General features: G+C 48.1%; 1 protein-coding gene across 1 annotated transcript in view; it reads left to right on the top strand.

The window, feature by feature from the left end:
* Nucleotides 1-17,142, top strand: part of FHOD3 (formin homology 2 domain containing 3) — a 469,739-nt gene that overhangs the window by 381,598 nt on the left and 70,999 nt on the right. The window contains exons 15-16 of the mRNA XM_010849782.1: nt 7,336-7,626; nt 16,604-17,136. Coding sequence (XP_010848084.1) covers nt 7,336-7,626; nt 16,604-17,136 — 824 coding nt within the window. The remainder of the gene's footprint in view (nt 1-7,335; nt 7,627-16,603; nt 17,137-17,142) is intronic.

Raw genomic sequence — 17,142 nt, 5'->3', positions numbered from 1 at the left:
AAAGACTTATTAAATTCAGATCTTTCTACCAGCCGTTTATCTCTTCAAAGAGAAATTGCATGACAGGGGATTCCAGTTGGACACTCTGGACTCAGCTGTCAGGGACATTGATGAAAGCAGAGCCGGAACGCTCGTGCCCACTTTTTGTTTTGTTTTTTTTTCAGGAATGGTTATATACTTGTCTTTGTGGCTTAAGTCACCCACCACACAGTGTAACATCACGATTAACAGCCCAGGCTTTTCAATCAGGCCGATCCAAGTCAAATCCCAGCTCCGCTCGTCAGTAAGGTTCTGTTGGAAGTAGGTGACGCATGCTCAAAGGGCCCACGGGCAGGCCGTGAAGTGACCATGTGCAGAGGTGCAGAGTGGGACCTTCAGAGTACACGGAAGTGCCTGGAGACGAGCAGCAGCAGGGAACTGCCAACACCATTTCTGCCTCCAGGCCTGGAAAAACTTAAGGGAACAGCTCAGGCTGGGTAAGAGCTGTAGCCTTGGGAAGGGAGCCCTGAGGACAGGAATGCTGGCCTGACATCTTCTGCCCAGCTGGCCCCTCATAAAGAGCGGGAACATAAACATGCCAGCCTCGCTTTCCTCCTGCCTTTGCAGGTGCCTCCCAGGGCTGACCCACCTGGAAGTGAGGGAAAGCAAACGCATGAGCTCCTCCCTACAGAGGCTGGCCTCCAGGGCACAAAGCAGGACAGAGAATGGGTCTCGGAGCAGGCCAAGAGTATCCAGCATGCTGTGTGGCCCTGGATGAGTTACTTAACCTCTCTGAACACCATTCCTCGTTTCTCACATGGGGACATTAATCTTCACGTCGTTGGTAAGAGAAGTAAATAGGGTGACGTGCCCCTGTTTCCTGGGACAGCACCCATGTGTCAGAGGCACTCTGTAGATGGTAGCTTTTGTTTTTAATTCACTTAAGGCCAAGCAGAGCCTGAGGTCAGGTAAGATCAGATGTAAAGTTAGTGCGGACAAAGAACTAGCTAGTCTGAGTTGATGTCTGCCTTAGCTGACTTGAAACAGGGACGAGCTGCCTGAAATCCTCAAGACCTGCTTGCTCCTCTTCTCTTGCCCAGTTTTGTGATCTGTATCAAGGACATCTCGGTCATTAGATAGGGCACCCTTTTCTCTTCTTTCAACAAACGCAGTTACGTTTTTCCTCTTCCCCCGTGGTTCTCAGGTTGATGGTTCTCATCCTGGCTCCCAACCTCTCTGCTATAACATCTGTTTCCTTTGGATAAAGACTCCCTTTTAGTGGTCGTACTCAGTTTATGAGTCCCTCCCCACAGGCTGGCAGCAACCCAGTTCCTTGTTACTTCTTTTGAATATACTGTAGATCTCTTCCACATTCTGTAAATTATCCCTTGTGTGTATGTGTGTGTGTGTGACTCACTCGTGTCCGATTTTCCAGGCAAGAATACTGGAGTGGGTTCCCATTCCCTCCTCCAGGGGATCTTTCCCACCCAGGGATCGAACCCAGGTCTCCCACATTGCAGGTGAATTCTTTACTGCCTGAGCCAGCAGGGAAGGCCATGTTATCCCCTACCATATCTCTTTTTAATGTTTAACTATTTGGCTGGGTCGGGTCTTTGTTGCAGCACACAGGATCTTTGCTGTGGTGTGTGGGCTTAGGTGCTCTGCAGCATGTGGGGTCTTAGTTCCCTAACCAGGGATCGAACATGCATTGGAAGGTGGATTCTTAACTACTAGACTGCCAGGGAAATCCCCCATATCTCTTTAGACAGTTTAATTTTTTTTTCTTTCCCCTCCCTTCTACTCCCCCACCTCCAACCTTAAAATTTAAAGTTCTCTGAATCAGGTCAGTGCAGGTTCCGGCCAAATGCATTTTTCTGGCCTTTGCTAAGCGTGTCCTTGCAATGCCAAGATCCCATCAGTCTGCTGTCTCAGGATGTGGTCCAGGAAGACAGATCCCAGCTCTGGACGCCTTCTGTGTTGCCAGGCATTTCTTGCCATGTCCTCATTTCATTTCCAAGCTTGCACCCACCGCGGGGAGAAGGGTTGTCTGGCACCTGGACCTAAGCCTTCTCAGTTTCATCCCACCCTCGCTTTCTAAGAGCAGTGAGAGACCCCTCCCCACAGAGAGGTTGGGATTTAGTAGACCGTTTGTGCTCTGGCCCCTGGCCTGCAACACTCCCGTGCCCCTTGGATATGAACACACCGCCCGCCCCCACCCAGGGGATCCCTTGCCCATGTGTTCTTCCAATGATGCCCTTTATGCGTTTTCTTCTCCTCTTGAGCCCCACCAGCTGGCATTTACCTTTCTTCTCAGCCTCTTTGTCTGCAGGGTTCTTGTCTGCTTCCTGAATGTTCACCCCATACTGACTAGGAGTCTCCCCATGAAGCTACCAGCCCATCTCAGCTGTCCCCGTGGGAACTGCGGTTTGTCTGTGACGTGGGTATACTCAGGAGTTCTCTTGGGTCAAGTGGAACATGGCCCGTCTCTTCCTAAGCACCCATCACCCCCCGCAGTGTGAAGTCCCAGGTCCCTAACTCACCCTCGAGGCTTGCTGCCCCAGCCCCCGACCCCAGACGTCTTTCATTCCTCCTGCTTGCCCCATGCCCCTGGTCTCTGCGCATGCTTCTCCCTCTGCCCAGAACTCTGCCCAGTTTTCCCTCTAATTCCTTTTCCCCCTTGAAGACTGTGCTTAGTACCGTTTAAGCACAGGGTCTTAGGACCCTTCCCAGGCTTTGCCAGAAACCCTTGCCAGACCCTCCCAGGGCACCATGCCTTTGCTCTTAGAACATCCACCACATTTATACATATTTGTCTATTGTGGCTGGTGGGAACTGAGGGGCTGGGGTTTTCCTGTGTCCTCTGACGGTGGGGTTTGCCCACCTTTGCTCTACAGAAGTCACGGGTGTTGTGTGGGATCTCTTAGCAGCTCTGTAACTTCCGTGACAATAAGCACGAGGTCTGTAGTGCTGGATCTGGGTTGTGTGTCCTTGTGCTTCTCACCGCTGACACCACTGCTGGGTGTCCATGAAATGTTGTGAGCAATTTTCATCCCTCGGTATTGGCAAATGCCTTAGCTCCCTGAGGACTTCCACTGCAGGCCTTCGTGGTTCCTCCTGTTTCCCCAGGGACTCAGCCAGTGTGGATGGTACTTTCCCCCAGGGTGCTGGGAGAGCAGCGGGCGTGACTTGGGGCGGTGACTCCAAAGGAACAGCTGTGTGTTTGTGGAGGGGACTGTTGGTGATAGCTGCTGCTGCTAAGTCACTTCAGTCGTGTCCGACTCTACGCAGTCCCATAGACGGCAGCCCACCAGGCTCTCCCATCCCTGGGATTCTCCAGGCAAGAACACTGGAGTGGGTTGCCATTCTCTTCTCCAGGGGATCTTCCCGACCTAGGGATTGAACCCAGGTCTCCTGCACTGCGGGCAGATGAGCCACCAGGGAAGCCCTATCAAGGATCTGCTGCTGCTGCTGCTAAGTCACTTCAGTGGTGTCCGACTCTGTGCTACCCCATAGACGGCAGCCCACCAGGCTCCCCCATCCCTGGGATTCTCCAGGCAAGAACACTGGAGTGGGTTGCCATTTCCTTCTCCAGTGCATGAAAGTGAAAAGTGAAAGTGAAGTCGATCAGTCGTGCCCGACTCCTGGCGACCCCATGGACTTCAGCCCACCAGGCTCCTCCGTCCATGGGATTTGCCAGGCAAGAGTACTGGAGCGGGGTGCCATTGCCTTCTCCATTGGTGATAAAGGTGCGGACAAAGAGAAAGTGAAGGGGAGAAGAAATGTTCTGGAGTTCAGTGTCTAGCTTTGGGGTGTTTCCTAAGTGTCAATGAGAACTTTCTGAGCAGATACTGGTCCAAAGACCACACTGGGGGCCCTTGGACGTGAAAGGAAGGCAGAGTCTTGGCCCCCAGGTTACTCGTGCCTTGATTAATGCAGCTTGAGGAGGGCTCAGCTGTGCCTCTTGTCCAGGGACTTCTTACTCATTTCTCAGGTCCCTCACTTGGCTGCCTGGCCCCATGCCACCGTGACCCCACTGATGCGATTTTATGGCCTGTTGCCAGCCCGGTGGTGAGCCCCCTGAAAGCAGGAGTGTGTGTTGTGTCCTGGACACACCTGTCACCTGGTGTATTCTGTGCAGAAGGTGTCAGGAGTGAGCAGCCCAGGTGTATGCCCCCTGTCCCCTCCCTTCTCTGTCTTTGGTGGTTTGGCTTGATGGACTGTGTGTGAATGTTTTTTAATTGGTTCGTCAATAGAATAGCATCACACACTGCAAATTTGCAGTGAGGCCCGCATTCTGGTCAGGACGTAGTTTTGGAGACGACAGTCTCCCCAGCAGTGATGAAAGAGAGACAGCACCCCAGGAGTCAGATCACACGTTTAAATGTCTGCTCCAGGAAGTAAGGCCTGAACAGAGCGGGATGAAATTACACTGTTTATTCCGCAGAGTGTGTGGCTTTCTAGAGCTTGCATGTCCCTTGCCTCACTTGTCCCTAAAGTCCCTGGCTGATCAGGAGCCAGAGTCCCTGCTTAAAATGGAAGGACACGTGAGAGTGGAGTGTGTGTAGGCTGGAGCCAGACAGCCGTCGAATGATGGATCCTTCCTGCTTTGTCTGCCAGTTTGCTGGGGATGGGGAGTAGACCCAGGCTGATGGCAACCAACTGCAGCCGTCTCCCCGTCAGCGATAAAGCCCTGCAGAGGCACCCTCGCCAATTTTCGCCATATGCTCACCAATTAAAACTTAAATGCACGCCACATGCTAGGCTGTTGGAAACACATTTTCATTTTGATGTGGCTATTCTGAAGTAAATGTGTGTAAGAACATATGCTCTCTGTCAACCCAACGATGACACTGCTGTTGCTAAAACTGTGCTTTTGCTGTGCTGGTAAAATGAGGGGAGTTGTGTATCTCTTTGCTAAATACTCTATTATCAGATGAAAAGGCAGTTACCTTACAGAGTCCTTCAACACCGAAGGGAATTTTTCTCCAAGGTCTGTTCACTCTCTCCCTGTACCCAGCTCAGTTTTTGCTTTTAAGGAAAAACACTTGACATACCCGTTCTTGGCACACGGACCCACAGTCGTGTGCCCTTCAGCTTCTTCCTGCTGCTGCTAGCCCGTGCGTCTCAGTCTGGAAACTGATCTCACATGATCAGACGGGGCTTCCAAAACCAGCCCTCTTGGGGATACCCCAGAGGGACACCCAACAGACTGCAGAGGGTCTACGCCACCTCACCCTCATCTCCTCCATTCTCCCAGGAAGCCGGTGCCTATGCTAGACTGGAGTTCCCAGCAGAAGTCTTGCCATGTGTCATCAAGCCTGGGGAGGGGGTGGTGGGCAGAAGTCCCTTCATGCTATACATCCAGTTCCCACATAAAAGGCCCTGGGGCAGTTTTGGGAAGAAGATCACTTCCCTGGGGTGGCTGGAAGTTACCCAGCACATAAGGAGAGGCTGGCATCTCATCTCTCTACTGCCTCGCTCTCCAGTTCCCAGACTCATTCTCCAGGGAAGACAGCCTGAGAGCAGATGAGGGGTGGGGGTTTTGGACCCAGTGAGGCCTGAGCTTTTCTCTTGCATAGTAATGCCACTGCCTGGTTTGCTGGGGGAGCTGCGCTGGGTGCCCTGTTCCAGCCATCCCTGCTCACCTGAGCTGGCAGATTGTCCCGACAAAGAGAGAGCCCCCACCCCGTCATCTGCCTGTTCTTAGGTGTCTGGGCAGGCCCCTCACACTTCTCCCATGCACAGACCCTGCCTGAATCTCTGCACTGCTTGGAGCAATATGTGTGTAGACTTAGAACACGTGCTGTTGGTGGTACTGCCAGGATTCCAGCCATGTGGCTCTGCCCAGCCCTCAGGAGTGACTGCTCCTCACCTGGCCTTCATGGAAGGCTATATATATCTATATCTATGTCTATATCTATATATATCCCCAATCATTTTGCCATCCATCCACAGCTCACAGCTGAGAGGGTTACTCAGTAAAAATATGCAAATGGCAGATTGTGTCATTTCCCGGCTTCTAGGGGATGACATCCATAGAACCTGAGCCACACATCTCCAGCCTTGACGGGTTTAGAGTTATTTGCCTGTGGGTGATTCTCATAGATAGCTTCCAAGTGTATGGACTAACGTCACATTGAAAGCAAAAAAGTAAAAGTGGTAGTTGCTCGGTCGTGTCCGACTCTGTGAGCCCATGGACTGTAGCCCACCAGGCTCCTGTGTCCATGGAATTCTCCAGGTGAGAATACTATAGGGGGTAGCCATTCCCTTATCCAGGGGGTCTTCCTGAACCAGGAATCAAACCTGCATTTCCTGCATTGCAATCAGATTCTTTCCTTTTTGAGCCACCAGGGAAGCAAACGTCACATTATGAGCAGACATGATTCAAGCAAAGGGTGACAGACCTCACTGGTTTAGTCACTGATAGAAGCTCTGTCTGGGACTCCCCTGGCGGTCCAGTGGTTAAGATTGGATGCTCCCACTGCATGGGCATGGGTTCTGTCCCTAATCAGGGAACGAAGACATGCCACACAGCTCAGCCAAAGCAAAGTAGAATTACCCAATGAATATTTATTTATGTCAACTGGATATATTTTATATCAACTGATAACTTAAAATCAGACTGCTCTTCGCTAATCAGCTTGATTCACCATGAACTTCCTTCCTCTCTCCCTGAAGAAGCAGAAGGACCATGTATCAGTCTGCTGTTGCTGTCTAACAAGTTACCACAAACATAGCTGTTCAACACAGCACCTGGTTATTATCTCATGGTTCCCACGAGTCAGAAACCCAGCCTGGCTAACTGGATTCTTGGCCAGGAGTATCTCAAGGCTATAGTTAAGGCTGTGGCTAGTGGGGCTCTTATTGGGAGGCCCGGGAAGGGTCCTCTTCCAGGGTCTTTCAGGTTGTTGGCAGAATTCAGTTCCTCGTGCCTCCAGGACTGAGGTCCCTGTTCCTTGTTGGCTGTTGGCCAGGAATCATTCTCAGCTTCTAGAGGCCAGCACATTCCTTGTCGATGGGCGCTTCCATCTTAAAAGCCAGCATGGGTGGGACAAATACTTCGTGTGCTTCTGATCTCTCTGACATCCTTTTCTGGTGCTAATAAGAAAACACTCTGTTTCTAAAAGGCTCACCAGGTTGGATCAGGCCCACCTGAGAGATCTCTGTATTGTAAGGTTGAGCAACTTAAGACACGAATGCCAGCCGCCATCCCCTTTCCTGTAGTGTTTGATTGAATAACCAGGGCCATTTTCAAATTCTGCCTGCCTCACGTCTGTTCTCCCTTTCGCTCCCTTTCGCTTGACATTGCCTCGAAATTCCCGTCCTCACTGTAATCTCCTCTGTTGTCTCCCCCAGCCAGCGCCGGGGAGCCTGGGCCTGAACCGGAGGCAGACGTGGAGGCAGAGGTGGGGCGGGTGGCCGATGAGGCCGGCCAGGAGCTAGCCCCTGCCAGCGCGGGAGCAGAGAGCGAGGTGGAGCGGGCCCTGGAGCCCGAGCACGAGGAGCGAGCCTCCCTGAGCGAGAAGGAGCGGCAGAATGAGGCAGTGAATGAGCGTGACAACTGCTCGGCCTCCAGCGTCTCGTCCTCCAGCAGCACGTTGGAGAGGGAGGACAAGGAGGACAAGCTCTCCCGGGACAAGGGCACGGGTAAGGAAGCCCCCGCCCAGGGCACCTGGCTCACTGGCCTCCGAGTTGACCTGCTGGCCCAGCTCGCTCCCCAGACGGTGCCCCGTGTCTGGAGGAGGGTGCGTGTCCACACTCAGCCAGCCAGCAGCTTCCTGCCCCCAAGATGGGCTCCCTCCCTCTGCCATGCAGCTGCACCATCACTTTACAGCTGGGAAAGGGCCATCAGGGACTTCTGAGGAATGAGCCCCAGCAGAGAAATTCCTCAGCTTCCTTCTAACTGTTAAACTGTGAACAGTAAGTGTGCCTGTTTTCTGGTTTAAATTTAGAGACACATCGTGTTGTTATCTGCTCCCTTGAAAGAGTTAATTTTGCAGTGAAGTGTGTTGAGCCATTGTGCCTAAAGATTCCAGACCAGAGCAACTTTGGTAAAGTGAATTGTATAAGTACTTTTAAAAAGGGCCAGTTCATAGCGTGCTGAGGTCAGTTTGATGGGTTCTGCTGGAATGTACGTAATTTAGGTAATTTTCTACAATATACTCAGGACCACTGTTTTCTTCCATATTAAGTACGTGCTTTTTCTTATAGAATCATACCTTTTTGGTATTATGCCTGATGGTCATTCAGTTTCACCTGTTTGATGGTGACTTTATGTTTAGGGACCAAATGGAATATTAGTTCTCATTAGGGCCTTGGGGAAGGTGGCACAGAGGGTTCTAGAAATTGTAAGTGATTCAAATAATCATTTGAATGATTTTTAAAATTTTTAATTGGAGGAGAATTGCTTTACAATGTTGTGATGGTTTCTGCCATACGACAGTGTGAACCAGCCATAGGTATATATATGTCCCCTCCCATCCCCATCATTTGAATTATGATTTGTGTGTGATACCATGAAGTTGGTGTTCTGACTCATGACTTGTGTGTGGTGTCGGGAAGCTACCTCTCTTGACAGATACTCCTTACCTGTGGAGACATGTCTTATGGGGCAGCCTTCATTAAGTTACACAATGACACAGATTCAAGGACCCTACGTCTTAGGCCCAGAAGGCAGCATGAAGGCTCCACAAGGGACTGCCAATCAGTGGCACGACCCATGCATGATGTGTTAGTTCACAGATTAAGAATACAGTCTCCCTGCAGCCTGGACAAGTGAACAAAGATTGAATGAATGAATGAAGCCATAATTCATTCAGGAGACCTGTCAACCAATGGCTTAGTCTAATATTTCAGTTTTCACAATTATATAATTATATTTAATTTAATATATATAGTCTCAATGAAAAGGAAAAGGCTTTGAAGACTTTGTTTATGTCTTAGGAATCATTGCATTGAAAATCTTGTGTCTGGTTGAATATGTGGGTACTAAAAGGATTATATATATTGATACTAAATTTCTTTCAAAGTCAGATTATAGTTATACTCTCAGATTTTACTTGCTGTTATTCATATTTAACGTAATTTTGGTCACAGTACAGAGTGTCGGGTAAGTCGTGTTGATCAGTTTGACCTTAAATCATGTTTTATTGCATTATGAGTAGCTTTAAGGATTATTCATCTTAACTAGGTTTAGCAAGCCTAAAACATATCAACAAGTTGGATTAGTAAAAATAAGCCAGGGCAAAGAACTTTCTTGGATCAGATTGCCCAATATCCTTCCAAATAAGGACAACTTTCCAAAAATGGAGACTCTACTCCCAGTGTAGAACCATTGACTTCCTACCGAAAGCTGGTAGTGTCCAGGAATTGGAGCTTTGCAGTGGCTTTTCTCCTTCAGTCTGGTGCTGTTAAGGGATGTGGCCATGTTTATTTGTTGTAGCTTATTGGTTCCTAAAATATCCCACTGCTCACAGCCACCATCAGCAACGAGGAATCAGGGAAGCTCTGTCCTCATAGTTCTTGCTTTTCAGAATCTTCTCAACCAAATCACAAAGGCAATCAAAGTGATTCCCCATGTTTTTGCTAATGGTTGTAGCTATTATTTGAGAATGAATTTGTAGAGCTTGAAAGAGATTCAACTTACTGCAAGTGTGTGGTTTTATTTTTCTTTGTTTTTGGTGTTGTACTGCCTGGCATTAGAATGAGAGGCTTTATCGTAGCATAGATTACACTTTGTTGTAGTTACTTCCAAAATTGTGTTTTGTCTCTACTTGAATGCAGTGAGGATGGGGTTGTCTGTCTTTTTCATTGTGAGTCCTTCCTAGCTAGGGACCCAGAACATAATAGGGGCTCATAAAACCACCGATGAATGAAGAAGTATCAGGCTAAGATGGAGAAGCCCCATTACTCCCAGTTCCTCCCTCTTACAACTAAAACATCAACACCCTGGATATAATAGAACAGCCAATCATAGAAGGACGCTGATAGGTAAAAAGAAGGAGGCAGACTGCCTCAGAATCTTTTGACTTGAACAGCACAGCAGTGAAGCTTCAAGGAAAGCTGATTCCCTTAACCAAAGGGTTGGGAAAGGTGATGCCTAACAGAACAGAAAATCTGTGCTGCTCTTAATAAGTGCTCTATCCTCAACAAGGTCTAATGGAAACTATGCCACTATCACACCTCTCTTCCAATCCAATGGTTTCAGTAAGATGGAAGAGGAGGTAGTCTTCTGTACAGACCCATATGGAAACAGGGGTGATGGCTCTCCAGTTCCCTCCCCTCCCTCAACCCTGTAGTGTCAACGGGACTCAGAAGGGAACCCGTCTTCTGTCGCCTGCCCAGTAGAAGCAGATTGCACTCCCTTCCCCTGCTGGGATACTGTTGGCCTGATGAGGAGTTCATAGTCATTCCCTACAGGGAGAAGCAAGTGAATCTCAATTCTCCCAGCAGGGTCGAGTCAGTGGGGTCCTGTGGGGATCTGAGCCTTCACCTGAACCGCAATAGGACCACGCTTAATGAGGACCTGGCAGAAAGACTAATGGCCTTCTCTCTCTTCCCACCGGTACTCTCCTTGGCCTCAGTGCCAGTGAGGGCCCAGAGGGAGCCAAGCCTCCGTCCCCACCCAGCATAAACAAGGTAGAATGATGTGGTTGGAGGTGGGACTAGCCATTGGTGGGGACTGGTGGAAAACCAAGCCTTCACTTCACTTGGAGACAGTGAGCCAATGGGAGTCAATGCTTCACGTCCACTGGGAAGATGCTGCTGGGGTCAAGGGGCTTCAGCCAATCTACATTGAGGGAGTGAGTCAGCCTTCTTCCTGATGACAGTGGGACCCAGCGGGGAGCTGAACACATACCTGCACCAAGACCTACAAGCTATGCCCTGAAAGGGTGAAAGTGAAAGTGAAGTCGTTCAGTCATGTCCAACTCTTTGTGACCCCGTGGACTGTAGCCTATCAGGCTCCTCCATCCATGGGATTTTCCAAGCAAGACTGCTGGAGAGGATTGCCATTTCCTTCTCCAGGGGATCTTCCTGACCCAGGAATCGAACCTGGGTCTCCCGAATTGCAGGCAGATGCTTTACCATCTGAGCCACCAGGGAAGCTAAAAGGGTGAGTATCTGCTAAAAGAGAAGGTTAAATATGATCCAAAATCTATCCCATAATACCCAACACATCCAGGATATAATCAAAAATCACTCATCATGTCAAGAAGCAGGGCAATGACATCTTGAATGGAAAAAGACCATCCAGAGATGCCATTATTATGGTGACTGCTTTAAAACCTTTGACAGGTGCTGGGATGATCTGTCAAAAGTTTTAAAGCAGTCAGCATAATAATGCTTTAGAGAACAGTTACAAACTCTCAGGAAATACATTAAAAAAGTCTTAGCAAAGAAATTTTCAAAAAAAGAACCAAAGGAAAATTATACAACTGGAAAATGCAAGCTGAAATAAAGTATTTTACATACTTTACATTTGATTATAGACAATAAATGAAATAATCAGTGTATTTGAAACCAGATCAGTGGAAATTACCAAATCTGAATAGCAGAGAAAAAATAGACTAAAAATGAAAGGAGCCTCAGGGACCTATGGGACTATGTCAGTAAAACTGACATTCATTTCATCTAAGTCTAAGAAGAGGAGAGAGAATGCAGTGTGGAAAAATGTTTGAGGAAATAATGGCTTAGATTTTCCCAAGTTTTGCAAAAGGCATAAGCCTACAAATTTAAGCTGAGCAAATCCTAACAAGGATAAATCCAAAGAAATCGACAACAAGACAAAAGATAATCAAATTTATGATAACTAAAAGCCAAATAATACTTTTTTAAGACAAAAAAAATGATGTTATACCTATAGAAGAGCAGCAGTTCAGAAGATAGCGGATTTCTTGTCTGGATCATGGAGGCCTACAGAAAGGGGGACAGCATCTGTCAAGTGCTGAAAGACCATAACTGTCAGCAATGAATTACATGTACAGTAAAAGTGGCCTTTAACAGTGCAGGGGAAATAAAAGCATTCTCAGTAAAGAACAACCTAGAGCATTTGTCACGAGTGACCTCCCCTTGAAGAATGGATGAAGTAAGTTCTCTGAACAGAAAGGAAATGATAGAAGATGACTTGGGACTCCAGAAAGAAAAGAAAAACAGAATGGGTAAAAATAGGAGTAGATAAATATGCTATGTTTTTACCCATGTGCTTCTTAAATCATATTCGATGGTTGAAACAAACATTAGATTTGCTTTATGGTGTTCAGCATATGTAGAGGAAATACTTAAGACAGCTGTATTTTTAAAAGTGGGAGAGTAAACGGATCTAAATGGAAGTAAGGTTTCTGCACTTCAAAGCAGTAAAACATCAATTTGTTTTTGTTTAGTCACTGAGTTGTGTCCGACTCTTTGTCACTCAGTGGACTGTAGCCCGCCAGGCTCCTTTGTCCATGGGACTTGCCAGGCAAGAATATCAGAGTGGGTTGCCGTTTCCTTCTCCAGGGGATCTCCAGGGCTCAAAACTGCATCTCCTGCATTAACGGGTAAATTCTTTACCACTGAGACACCAAGGAAGCCCAATACCAATAGACTAAATAAGGGAGTGTGTATACTGTAATACCTAGAGCAACTACTAGGAAAATTACATGAAGCAATGTACTCAAAAACACTATAAAAAAGTCACATTGAAATTCTAAAAAATGTTCAAGCAATCCACCCAAGACCAAGAAAGGAGGAACAGACACTGAAACAAGGATCAAACAAAACAAATAAAATGGCACACTCGAGTCCTAACACAGCAAGTGAAAGACAGAGATTTGAAGAGTGTATAAAAACACCAGTCAACCACGTGCTGTCATATACAACACTCATATCAAATGTAATGACATGGGCAGATGGAAAGTTAAAGGCTGGGAAAAGATGTCATGCCAACATTAATCAGAGAAAAGCCATATTAGGGCTATATTAATATCAGATGAAGTACACTTCAGAGCAAAGGAAATTGCTAGGGACAAAGAAGCACCCTACGTAATGATTTAATAAAAGACATACATGAATGAAGAAAGTAAACTTAAAAGCCAACATTTAAAATGTTACCTGATTATGCTCTTTGCCTTGTTGCCAAAATAAGAAATTGCCAACATTTCCCAATAAATGGAGAGAGTGAGGCGGTCTGTTGAGAGAGACTCAGTCACTTTATCTGCCACAACTTCCTGGCATCAAAGCAGTCTCCCTATTTATGGGACTGTTTGAGCAGCTGTAGTGATTTTTCCATCATGTCCTCAAATGCTACCTCCTGTCTCTTTGATGATGGTTATCATCAAAATGTATTTTGTTTGTGAAGGCAATCTCCAAGAGGACTCAAAACCTCCTTGTTCTGGTGTTGGGCGCTTGGTGAGCTTAGGCCACTGTTGAGCAGAGCACAGAGGACAAAACCACAGTGGAAAAATCAGAGCACTTGAGGGCCTTGGGCTTCCCCAGTAAGTGCTTCCTCACAGATGAAGGCACAGCCACAGGGGAGAGACCAGTGTCCTCCCCCAGACTGTCTGATCCAGCTCTTTGGTAGAGAAAAAGCTCATGCTGCTCACGTCCTCGGCCTAGGTCTCCTGCCCCCTCCCCAAATGAGCAGCCACAGAGGCCCTTGGATGTCTGATGGAACGCACAGCCTGAAATGCCCACCGCACAGCCCTGCTGGACCTCAGGAAGCAAGCTCAGAGGAATGACGTCCCTGACCATTTATCTGTTCATCCGCTCATCCTAGATGCTGGGGATACAACGGGGAACAAAGCAGACCCAAATCCCTGCTCTTATAGAGTTTACATTCCGAGGAAGAACACAATTTAACAAATAATTATAATCATTCCAATAATGGGACAAAGGCAGCAATAAACTCAAAGAGGAAAATGTGTGGAAGATCAGACAGTAAGACATACTCGGGTAGAAAATAAAGCAGAAAAAGATGATCAGCTGTGGGCGAGAGGGAGGTGTGCACAATTTTAAATAAGGTGGTTGGGGAAGATTTCACTGGGAAGACACTATTTGAGCTAAAACCGAAAGGAAGTTGAGAAGCAAATTGTGTGATTAACTGGGATTGCCCCAGGAGAGGCAAAGGTCCTGAGGCTGGATCACATAACGCCTGGTGAGTTCTAGGAATGTCAGGTCAGTGCTGTTGCTGAAGAGGTTCGTGTGTGTATATCTGGGGCGGCGGCAGTGGCTGAGGTGGTGGTAGGAGAGGGGGAGAAAAAAAATTAAGGTGGGATCACGCATGGCTTGTGGACACTGACAGGTCACTGGCTTTTTGTCTCGGTGAAATGTGGCACCTTTTGCAGACTTAGAGCAGAAAGATAAGTTGGACATTGCAAAACGTCACGTGGCTCTGGGGTTGAGAACTCACTGTAGAGGGGCGAGCGTGGAAGCTGAGATCAGCTGGATGCTCCCTTGTTGGCAAGCAACCTCGCTAGTTCAGACTGGGGTTGTGGCAGGAGTAGTGATGAGAAAAGTGATGGGATTCTGGATGCAACGTGAAGATTAAACTAACAGGACTCTGCTGTGTGGGATGAAAGAACAGGATAAAAAGTCAAGGATGACTCTGAGGCTTTTGGAATTGGCAGCAATTACATTGGATGGATGAAGGATGGATGAAGTGGCTGCAACTGAGGCCAGAAATGACTGCAGGAGAAGCAGGTTGGATGAGTGGATGGGACTGAGGGCAGAAGATGGCATTTAAAGGCCTAAGACTGGATGAGATGAAGGCTAGGAAAGGGAGTGTAGATGGAGAGAAGAGGTCCACAGACACTTAAAGGTTAAAGATAAGGAGGAACCAACACAGGAGACTGAGAAGGAGCAGCCAAAGAGAAGGCAGCAAACCAGGTGAGAACAGTGTCCGGGAGGCCGAGAGAAGGATGTGAGTCAAAGATGAGAGGGTAACAGCTGCGTCTAGTGCGACAGGAAGGTCATACGTCACCCAGAAAGGAGCATCTTTGAAACAGAGCACAAACTTCATTAGACTGGGTTCAAGAGAGAATAAAGAGAGAAATTGGAAACAGCAAAACAACTCTTATATGCAGCTTTATTCTTTGTTTGTTTTTTTAACCTTTTTATTTTGTATTGGGGTAAATCCCATGGACGGAGGAGCCTGGTAAGCTACAGTCCATAGGGTCGCCAAGAGTTGGACACAACTGAGCAACTTCACTTATTTTTTCACTTTTTAGCCGGTGAACAACATTGTGGTAGTTTCAGGTGAACCTTGAAGGGACTCAGCCATACATACACATGTATCCATTCTCCCCCCAACTCCCCTCCCATCCAGGCTGGCAGTAAGTTTGAGTAGAGTTCCATGTGCTCTACAATAGGTCCTTGTTGGTTATCCATTTTGAATATAGCAGTGTGTGTATGACCTTCCCAAACTCCCTAACTCTCCCTTCCCCCCGCAGCTTTACTTTAAAAGACTCTGTGGGAGAGGGAGAGGGTGGGATGATTTGGGAGAATGGTATTGAAATACGTAAAATATCATATATGAAACGAGTCGCCAGTCCAGGTTCGATGCACAATGCTGGATGCTTGGGGCTGGTGCACTGGGACGACCCAGAGGGATGGTATGGGAAGGGAGGAGGGAGGAGGGTTCACGATGGGGAACCCATGTATACCTGTGGCAGATTCATTTCGATATTTGGCAAAACCAATACAATATTGTAAACTTTAAAAATAAAATAAAATTTTAAAAAAATAAAGAAAAAAAAGAAAGGAGAAAATTTGGATCATAGCTGGAGAGATAAGTAGAATCAAGTGAGGTTTTTTGTTTTCATTTAGTGGGTAAAATTATACTGTGTTTATATCCCAGTGGGAAGACCTAGTGGGAGGAGCATGGGAGACGCAGGATGGAGAATCATGGGAGCGGATGAGTCCCACTAGAGGACAGGGGATCAGTAGTCACAGGACAAACGTCAGTGTTCAGGTGCAGGTGGGTGAGTGGAGGCAGAATGGAGGCCCTGGAAGAGCTCTGACTTTGTCTATTAAGTTTTTGAAACAGAAAGCAAGGTGATGCTTGCAGAGGATGAGTTGAGTAGGGGAGCCTAGAGGAAAGAGGAGGTGTATGGAAAGCCATCTAAGAGAGGTCATGGATGGGGCCGCCAGGCAGCATTAAGGGTCTCCTGAAGACTGGTGGCCGAATGACCAGTGGTACGGTCTGCACGTTTCTCCAGGAGTGTTTGGATTCACTGGTGCAGAGGTGGAGTAGGGAGGAGTAATTCTACAGCCTTTTAAGTACCTGCCATGGGTGAGAGGGCATTTCCTTGCCTCCCTGTGTGTAGTTAGGGCAGTTGCCCTGAGTGGGTCTTGACCAGCTATCATGGGTGAGCAGAAAAGGCGAGGAAATTTTCTCCCATGAGCCTAGGCCAGAGCCACAAGCCCTACGAGAGTGTTGGGTCCCTAGAGTGGGCCATCAGCCCTTCAACACAGCATCTCTTTTGATCAAGAGCATCTTGTCAACCGTGACCACCTTCCTCTTCCATTGCTTCATTTCTGGGTCTTCCTGATTGCTCCTGTGTGAAATGCCCACGTGTTGTCTGGTTGGCTCTCTCATGGTATCGAGACCAGTGTGATGTTCTCATTTTTTTCTCCTGTGTACTTTCAGGTTTGTGGTCTGCGGGTGTTCAGGATGCCGGTGTAAATGAGCAGTGTGGCGACATCCTCACCAGCAAACGGTTCATGCTGGACATGCTGTATGCCCATAACAGAAAGCCCACGGATGACGAGGAGAAGGGGGAGGGTGAGGCTGCAAGGACCACGCAGGGGGCGGAGGCGGTAGCCAGCCTGGCCAGCAGAATATCCACCCTGCAGGCCAGTTCCCTGGCCCAGGATGAGAGCGTCAAGAGGGTGGACGTTGGTTGTCTGGACAACAGGGGCAGTGTGAAAGCCTTTGCAGAGAAATTCAACAGCGGGGACCTAGGGAGGGGGTCCGTCTCCCCTGACGCGGAGCCCAATGACAAGGTCGCAGAGAAGACATCAGCTCAGCCCAAGACGGAATCTGACTACATCTGGGACCAGCTCATGGCCAATCCCAGGGAGCTCAGAATCCAGGACATGGATTTCACTGACCTGGGTGAGGAGGACGACATTGACGTCCTGGACGTGGACCTGGGTCACCCGGAGGCCCCAGGGCCGCCTCCCCCG

Source organism: Bison bison, unplaced genomic scaffold (genome assembly GCF_000754665.1).
Source record: "Bison bison bison isolate TAMUID 2011002044 unplaced genomic scaffold, Bison_UMD1.0 scf7180017864286, whole genome shotgun sequence".
NCBI lineage: Eukaryota > Metazoa > Chordata > Mammalia > Artiodactyla > Bovidae > Bison > Bison bison.
The sequence above is the reverse complement of the archived record's forward strand: the minus strand, read 5'-3'. Positions and strand labels throughout refer to the sequence as shown.